The sequence below is a fragment of the Mesocricetus auratus genome, unplaced genomic scaffold (genome assembly GCF_017639785.1).
Source record: "Mesocricetus auratus isolate SY011 unplaced genomic scaffold, BCM_Maur_2.0 Super-Scaffold_15014, whole genome shotgun sequence".
In the NCBI taxonomy this organism is placed as follows: domain Eukaryota; kingdom Metazoa; phylum Chordata; class Mammalia; order Rodentia; family Cricetidae; genus Mesocricetus; species Mesocricetus auratus.
Window position 1 is genome coordinate 63,798,748 of NW_024429186.1, and position 9,545 is coordinate 63,808,292.

At 43.3% G+C, this 9,545-nt stretch overlaps 1 protein-coding gene across 3 annotated transcripts in view; it reads right to left on the minus strand.

Annotated features, from left to right (window-relative positions):
- The window catches only part of Nubpl (nucleotide binding protein like), a 184,378-nt gene extending 184,080 nt beyond the window's left edge, over positions 1-298 (minus strand). For 2 of the 3 annotated variants that reach the window (XM_040743106.1, XM_040743105.1), the window contains exon 1: positions 170-298. In XM_040743106.1, the coding sequence (XP_040599040.1) occupies positions 170-277 (108 nt within the window). In that variant the 5' untranslated portion in view covers positions 278-298. The remainder of the gene's footprint in view (positions 1-169) is intronic. The other variant, XM_040743107.1, reaches the window with a different exon arrangement.
- Positions 299-9,545: the final 9,247 nt, after the last annotated feature.

Here is a 9,545-nt window from a genome sequence, read left to right on the forward strand (position 1 = left end):
TAATCTATTCACGAAATAACCCCCACGCCAAGAGAGCAATGTGCACGCCACACATCCATCCTCCGGGGGGGTTGGGAACCACACGCCCAAGACACCTTCTGGGGGACCCACTAGCGGGAGCTCGCAGGCGACCAGGCTCGCACCATCTCCTCCCGCACTCGGCACACACCTGGCGCCCACAACCCAAGGCTCGGCGCCCTAGGGGCGGGACAGCGGCCCCGCCACTACCCCAGAGTGACAACCGGCCAGAGAGCCAAAGACGCCGCCAGGTCCCCATGGCGCGCGGTTCTTCCCGGGACGGAGAGGAAGCCCTAGGCGCCGGGCGCGGGGTGATGACGTCACATGGCAACCCGCGGCTTCCCCTGCCTGGAGAGGAGCCGGATTGGTGTTTCCTCAGCTCAAGAACCCCGTTTGTTTTAATTCTGATCTTCGCCCACTGCACACGCTTGTGCGGCGTTTGAGCAGGTACTCCCGAAGCCTTTTCACATGTAACATTTGGTTTTATTCTTGCAGAGTACACAAGCAGACTTTGGAAATTTTTGTTTTGAAGTTTAGAGAGTGGCTTTATGCCCGGGGTGATCCCAGGGCCTCGTTCGCACTAGCCAAGCACACTGCAAAGGAGACGCATCGCCAGTCCTCCCCTTTTTGTTAATTTAAAAATTGAGATTTATAGAAAGTTTAATAAGATTTACGCCATCCTGACAGAAATTGGAAATGCTGGAACTTGAAGAATACGTTTTCTTTACTGTGTTGTACTGCGTATGTCATTTAAATTCCGCCACTGTTAAAGATTTTTTACATCTCATAGTATTGTATATGGTCGCTCAACGTTGCCACTGTTAAGATGTTTACATCACACACACACACACACACACACACACACACACACACACTCCGTGTGACCTACAATCATACTCTGCACTAAGCTAGTCATCGCTCGTTTGCTTGAGTTGCTGGTGGTCCACAAGAAAAGCGAGGATGCTTTACTAGATTCAAACGGTTTAGCTAAATCAGAAAATAGGGCCAATAAAGAAGCCTATTTGTGAGGAAATTTTAGGGCTAAGCTATTGGTAAAGTTTTTGTGTAGCGTGTTTGAGGCCCTGGGTCAATCATCCGTGAGTGAAAACAGCTGGAGGGAGGGAGGAATTTATACAGCAGGAATTAATAATGTGTACATATAGATTTAGGTACACATCTCTATTTCCAAGGCACATAAAAGAGCAAAAGCAATCACTTTAATAAAAATAGCTCGTAAGCTTATCCAGAAACCAAACCCCGCCACAGATGGCCGGAGATATGGCTACTAGCGGTTTGCCGTCAATAATCTTCGGAAGGTTTCTAGGGAGGGCTTTTATTTCTTTTATTTGCTTATCTGTATTTCTCATATCAAATTCAAAATCATATTATTTTTCTCTGATCTAATTCTTACTTTTCATATCTTGATTATAGGCATAACATCAAAGAATTACCGTAAGGATTAGATATTACTAGTAAAGCGCACTCCATTTCTTAAGCTCTGGGAAAGCCTTCAGCTTCTTCTTTACTCCCTCAAGCTCCTGGCCTTATTGTTTCATTCCTTTTTCTCTACCATAAACTAGGCTTGGCAACTTTAGTTTATCTTCTCTCACATATTCTTTTGTGGCATGTTTTTATTTTAGATTTATTTCCAGCTCAGTTTCTATAAATGATAAGCAAAAAACACAGTTAAAAAAGGAAGCCATAAGAAGACTTCTGCCAAGCAGCCCCAGGCCACACAAGCCAGAATGGGTGAGTGACCCCCCCCCCGCCTACTTGCAGAATTGTACCCCTCCCTGGATTCTGTCCTTTCCTCAAGATCATGACATCCCAACTCATCCCTGACACTGCTCCTTCCGGGTCATACTCCCAACCCGAATGGACTTCTGCTACTGAGATCCAGACCACACCAACCACAACCAATAAGTGACCCACCTGCCAGCAGAACTGTAGCCCGCCCCCGGAGTCAGTCCCCCAGGATCCTTCCCAAGCCCATGCCATCCCAGCACATCCCCGGCCCCTCTGTTGGGCCCTGACCCCAATTCCAGAAGACTGACACCAAGCGAGCCCAAGCCACACAAGCCAGAACTGGTGAGTGACACTCTTTCCAGGAGAACTTTACCGCTCCCTGGATTCTGTCCCATAGAACCCTTCCCCATGCCAACGCCATCTCAGCTGGTCCCTGTCCCTGCTGCTGCCGGGCCCTGCTCATAACCCCAGGGGACTTGTGCCACTGAGATACAGACCACAGCAGCCACAGGTGAGTGACTGTCCTGCCCTGTGGCCCACCCCCTCTGATCTCAGCCATAGCAGCACTGCTGTGCTCTGCCCCCAGCTCTGGGGGAACCCCACCGCTCTGGTGCTCTGGTGCAGCCTTCATCGGTCAACTAGCTGGTGAATGACACCCCCTGCCAGCTGGACTGCCAACACCCCCTGGATTCTAATCCCTCAAGACCCACATGGAAGCCCAGCCCCTCCCACCTCATCATCCTCACCCATCCAGCCCTTGTACAGTCAGTTTGGAAATCAATATTATCATTTCCCAGAAAATTGCTAATTGATCTACCTCAAGTCCCAGCTATACAACTTTTGGGCATATACCCAAAGGATGCTCAGTCATACCACAAGGACACTTGCTAAGCTATGTTTATAGCAGCTGTATTTGTAATAGCCAAAACTTGGAAATAATCTAGGTATTCATCAGCTGAGAATGGATAAAGAAAATATAGTACATTTACACGATGGAGTATTACACAATGAAGTATTGGCATCAGAAAATTTGAAGACAAATGGAAGAAACTAGAAAAAAATCATCCTGAGTGAGGCAACCCAGGCCCAGAAAGACAAACATAGCATATACTCACTCATAAGTGGGTATTAGCTGTAAAGTAAAGGATAACCATGGTACAATCCAGAGAGAGACTCAGAGAAGGTGATAAGGAGGATCCTGGGAAGGAGAAGCAGAAGAGAACTCCTATGTGGTCTGTGGTGGATAGGGATGGGAACTTGAGGGTTTGGATTGGGGTATGGGTGTAGGTGGAGACTACTGAAAAAGATGACTGGAAAGGGGGAGGATTTCGGGGTTAGGTAGAAGCCTGACGCAAGGAAAGCCCCCACAAATCTACAAGGATCACCCCAGATAAGACTCCTAGAAATGGTGGATACATAGCTGAACTCTTGACATCTCGTATGACCAGACTGGTGACTATTTCAATTGTCATCAGAGAGTCTTCATCCAGTAACTGATGGAAACAGATGCAGACAATCACAGCCAAACATTAGCCTGAGTTCAAGGAATCCTGCTGAAGACAGGAAGAAAGGATTACAGGAGCCAGAGGGGTCAAGGACTTCACAAGAAAACCCACAGAAACAACTAACCTGCCTCATAGGAACTCACAGAGACTGAACCAACAACCAGGGAACCTGCAAGTGACCGACCTGGGCTTCTATATGTGTGACATTTATGTAGCTTAGTCTACTTGTGGGACTCCTGACAATGGGAGCAGGTGCTGTCCTTAATGTTTTGGCTGGCTCTTGGAAACCTATTCCTCATACTGGCTTGCCTTGCCCAGCCGTAATACATGAGGATGTGCTTGGTCATATTGCAACTTGATATGCCATGCTTTGTTGATACCCTTTTTCTAACAAAAACAGAGGAGTAGGTTGGGGGGCATACAGAGGAGAGGTATGGGGAGGGAATGGGAAGAAAGGAAGGAGGGGGAACTGCAGTTGTGATGTAAAATTAATTAAATTAATAAAGAAGTTATAAACTGTCACTATAAATAATTCACTAAATAATCAATGCTTACTTATTATAATCAACTATTATGTGCCCAATACTTACACTAGTCTTAGAGTATTCTACATTGCACCAAATATAACAAATGGACTGTTAACCGTCAATATACACCCCATAAATATTTACAGTTTATGTCAATTAAAATAAAAGACATAAAACAAAGTAAAGGCAAGAATTACAAATAATTAAGCAATTTTTCAAGGACAGAGTGACTGGAAGGGGTATAAATGGACAGAAACAAATAAGTGTGAAATGGGACTGAAACATGATCAGATTTGATTTTTAGAAATACTATTATGAGGATGGAACCAGAGTTGTTTTTCTCATATATGGAACCAAATACACACATGACATGAACATCGAAGGGGAATATTGAGGAAAATGTGTAGGACTAGCAAGGGAGGGAAGGGTACATATGAGAGGGTTCTGGTAAGTGAATCTGGTCAAAGTGCATGATATACTTGATGAAAATGGCACTAATGTATTACTGTTCAGTCTATCAACCTTTTAGAAGATGTACAGAGATGTCCATTATTTCCTCAACAACAACCACTGTTCCTCACACGCACACCTATGCTCCCTTCTCAAAATAAACTTTTCCTTACAGCCTGAGAAAGCTAAGTCATTTAGCCCAATTCCCATAATACCTTGCTTGAAGACTGATGGAGAAAAGAATGTGGACCCATCAGAGTTTTATTCCAAAGAACTGGAAAACTCAAATTCAGAAGTGTCGCTGAGTTTAAATTTGCATTTGATACAATAGTGCAGTTATGTGCAGAGATCATGAGAGACGGAGGGAGAACCAGAGCACAGACTCCTAGCAGCTTACAGCTCTAGTCTGGGAAGTGCAGCTTCCCTTTCTGATCTCACATCCTTGAGATGTATTCTCATCCACCAACTTCAATGTCGCTAGGTCTTACTCTATTTTGGGTAGATGATTGTTTGTAACTATGATGAGATGCCTTTTTTAACATCAGGATTCTCCTCTATGTAGTTATTCCACTTCATACAGACCTTCATCAATCTAAAGAAACAATGTGGCATTGTTTTCTGACTCAACAAAATGGAAGAGATAACGATAATTCCCTTGCCTTTGAATGGGAACAGCCCTGGAAAAACAACAGATTTGGAACATCTAAACAATAACACAAAACTAAAACTCACCTTCATTGGGTTACAACTGGTTGCAAGAAGCAGAAAAGTTCACAGTTGTGTTAAGCAAATAGGGATATCCTAATTCTGTCTGAAAAGTTCAGAGGTAGACTCTACGGATCGGAGGAAATGGGTCCACAGTGGCATCATATACCAAACGAATTTTTCTAGTGTCGTCACTTTGGTATCTTCACTTGCATTCCCTCCCAGCCCTAAAGTGTCTACATGCCTGCAGGAATCAAGACCGTGCTTCAAATAGGAAGAGAAGGGTGTGACAGAGGCAAAGTGGTGTGAAACTCTACCTTTTATTTAGGAGAAGTCACTTATGAGTGTATGCACAAGCACCACCCCCCAACTGGATAGAACAAGATCACAAGCCAGGCAGTGGTGACACACACCTTTAATCCCAGCACTCAAGAAGCAGAGCAGGTGGATCTCTGAGTTTGAGGCCAGCCTGGCCTCCAGAGGGAGTTCCAGGACAGCCAGGACTACACAGAGAAACCCTGTCTAGAAAAAAAAAATCACTTGACTACTCTTAGATTCCAAAGAAACTGAGAAATCACCATGTTTTGGTATGTCTAATTTACAGAGCAGAGCAAAGGAGAAGGTGACCAAGATTGGTAGTGAGAGAACTAAGTGACTATTTGTTCTAGAAAGTCTCTCAGAATATGGAGAACAAAAGAAATAGAAGAAAAATAGGTGTTTCTATAGACTTTATCCTCCTGATGCTGGCTTTCCTGGGAGAAGGGAAGGAACATCCATCTGTTCACTCTGTATACAGAAGATACCCACAGACCACAGGATCACACCTAAGTTCATCTTGGTGAACCAAAGAGCTTATGAGAGTCCCTTCGGGAACACAGGTGACTCACAGGAAGCCACACTGGGAAGCCCCCTGGCTGACTTGCTGACAGCTGTACCACCCAGAAGTATCTCTCCGGTCAATTGTTTGCCTCTTATGAAGTTATCAATAGAAATCTCAGAAGGAGGGTGGGTGGCTCTGTGAGACTCTCCCAAGGCTCGTGAGCCTCAAAAGTCCCACCTCCTTTCTCGTCCCTCTAAGGGATGTTTGCAAACAAGATAGAGTGCAGGCCTTGTGCAGGGGAGAGCAACTGCTCTCCTCCAAGGCAGGGATGGCCTTGTCTACACCAGAGGACACAGCTGCTCTCCCTGGCTACATTCCACTATACTGTCTGAAAAGCCATTGACTGCACAGCCTCCTGTGCAAATCCTCAACACAAATCCAGCCGATGTGAGTCAAGGAACATTCTATGGAGGGTTCCGGGAAAGCATTCACTTTTCTGGTAGGGTGAAATATGGTTGGTGCCACTATGTGACTATTATTGTCCTTTGACCACGGATATTCACCTGGGGGTGTAGCAGTCAATTCCAAGAACAGAATGGTGACAAACACAGTAGTAAAAGCTAACACTTTAGGATAATAGCGTGAATGTAGGGCAGGGAAACAGCTTCTTCTTTTGTGTTATCTTGGCATATATTCATTCTGTACAATGGGTTTCACTGTGAATTTGCATAAATATTACATATTTTGATCCCATCTGCCACCATTCTTTTATCTCTCTCTGGTCCCCACACTCTCACTTACCTCTTTTACCCCCCAACTGGTTCACCATCTGCTTTAATGTCCTTTTTAAAGAAATGACCCAACGAGTTGCATTAGGAATATTTACAGAGGCATGGGCACTTGAAAAGAAGTTATACCACTGGAGAAAAATCTCCCTCTTCCCCCTAGACCATTGTCAACTGTGTATGAACCCTCAGGGAGGAGTGGGATCTGCTGAGCCGAGTCCCTGGCCATGACAGGAAGCTGAGGGAAACAATGTTGTGTAAGCTTGGCTGGTAATGACAGCAGCTGTGACTGCAAACGCACAACAGCCCTGTCAGGCAAACAAATCCCTGGTGGGACTGTTAGGCCTCTCCGCCAGTGGGCTGAAGGCAAGCTGTTCCTGAAGGCACCTAAAAGCCTGCTTGTCTATGGCTGGAATGATTAGGTAGGTGGCATTTCCACAGTATAAGACCTTGGGGGTGAATTTACCACACTATAACATCTGGATATGACAGCGACTCCTTTAAACTCAAAAATGAGTCAGGCAGAACCTCTGTCGCACAAGGTTTTAGATTCTACTGTTTTGACAGAAATGTGTTAAATAAATAAATACTGACCACAAAAGAATAGTCTTGAGAATGACCTCTAGCCTGTACCTATGGTAATACCTTACATTGTTTTCCAGGAAGAAAATGGCTGTGCCTTCTTGGCTGACTCCTTCCCCTGTCCCTTTGAAGGAATCCTTGCTAAGTGACCAAGGACTCACTGAAAGTTCACATACTCACATAGATGAGGAATTCACCTCGCCCCCTGTCTGCCAGCTTACGCATGCCTCGATGGCAGCTAAGACCCTGCTCTTCATTCCCTTGCTTAGCTACCTAGGAAAGAATGTCACAAACTGGAGAGGGGCAAGCAGGAGGATAAGGAACTCAAGGTCATCCTTAGCTACATAGTGAGTTTAAGGCTAGCCTGGGATATCTGGGACTGTGCCTCAGACAACAACAAAAGAATATAATGCCTAAGACAGTTTCCTATCTCTGTTGAATATACTGAATAAATCTCAGAAAATACTGCCAATTCCATCTGTTTACAGTGTCTTCCCATAACAGGACGTCTAATCCTGCTCATATCCTCAAAAACTGTTTTATGCATCCAGGGGCTATGTCTAACTGGCATCTCTATTAACTGACTCCTCTTTTCTTAAGTGTGATTTGTTTCCAAACATTTTTGTTCATGACTCTAAGCATAAAACCTAGCTAATCTACATCTAATATAAATTTATACACTAAAATCTATAACTATTCCATTTAAAGGAACAGCTTTCCAATGAGCCCAGCCCCCTGTGGAGAATCTTACCCAGGAAGTTTGTAGATTTTCCCATAGGAAAAACTTTACTGGCCTTTCACATGAGCTATCTTTAAACAAGTTCTTAATTCTGCTCGTTACAATTTTTAAAGATTTGTAGTTAGGCTGGCTAGATCTCTGAAAATATGCATTCAAATTACTAAGTCTACCTCAAGAATATGACAAGGTGAGTTTTTAATGAAACACCTGAAGCTGATAAAGCACAGCCGAGTTGGCATTTGAATCTGCTTTCTAAGACTAAGCCAAATCCTTAGGCAAAGGTCAAAGCCTTGCTCTAGAGCTGCGTATCGCCCTATCTGTAGCGTTTAAAGCTTCAAAGTACAGACTTTCTTAAAACAGAAGCCGTACAATCAGAATTTGGAAGAGCTGTTTGTCACTCAAGGCAAACACTGCTGTGCACAGAATCGCAGGCCACCTATGCTTTTCCTCTTTGGTTTCTTTAGTACTGAGCATGTATTTTTTTTTCAGTCAAACCCTTCCTATTCTCCCATTCTTACAGATTAGAGTTTCTCCAGACTCTGTCTAAAAGCTCACTTCATTGTGCATTCACAAGAGAACTGTCACAGTCTCATTCTAGAGGACAGACCAAGGACAATGGCAAAGCAGAGCCCATCAAGATGCCAGACCTTCATGTCAGCAAAAGTGAAGCTCTGTTTTCTGTAGTCTTGTCTATTTCACACTGCTGACAGAATGCGTTGCCATTTCCAATCATGAAGCTTGGATGATATCTTAATCTATTTGGTGTTCTGATCCTCAATCTAATTTCTGCATTTATTAACCCCTTCTACTTCAGATTTGTTGAACATTCCCAAAGATATTATAACTCAGATGTATAAATACAGTAGGTCCAAATGTTATTTAATACATTTATATCAGTGATTAATTCCTATACATCACAATAACCTCTCAAATGTATTATATATTCTAATTTAGAGTAATAGAAAAGAAATACCAGTCATAGGGATCATATTATTCTTGGATAGATTGGTGAAAGATAAAACTTACAGCTAGGAATATAGCCCAGGGGAATGACCTGCCCTGTGAATGAGACTCTAAGTTCAATCCCCTCCATCCATACTCACAAAAAATGTATGAAGTTTATCTTTGTTTACTGTCTTCCACTTAGGCTCAACTGCTACTCAAAATGCTTAAATTTGCAGGCATAATTTGGGTGCATTTCCCATAGTAACATATACAACTTAATTAAATTAATTTTGAAAATAGGATTTTTGATCACCATGATGCAAGTAATGAACTTACTCCCACTCCTGTCATAGTATTAATCCACTAGTATAATATTAAATCTACCCAATAACCATAATTCAACAGTCCAAACATTGCTGAAGCCAGGACCAATCCCTCCCACTTACCACTTTTCCAGTTTCGGCTAGTCTTCAAAACAGTAAAAAGCTAAGATGGGCCTTCATTGTTCTGTGTATTTTGATAGCTAATATTTTGCCCTTGTTAAGAACACACACACACACACACACACACACACACACACACACACACACACACAGCTTCTTAAATACCCTACAGAGTTTTTGACAATGGAAGTCAAGGTCTTTATTATACAGTTACATATTTAATCTTCTTTGCAAATGTCTAACCACATACAGAATTTGCTCTCTAACCAAGGAAATTTTT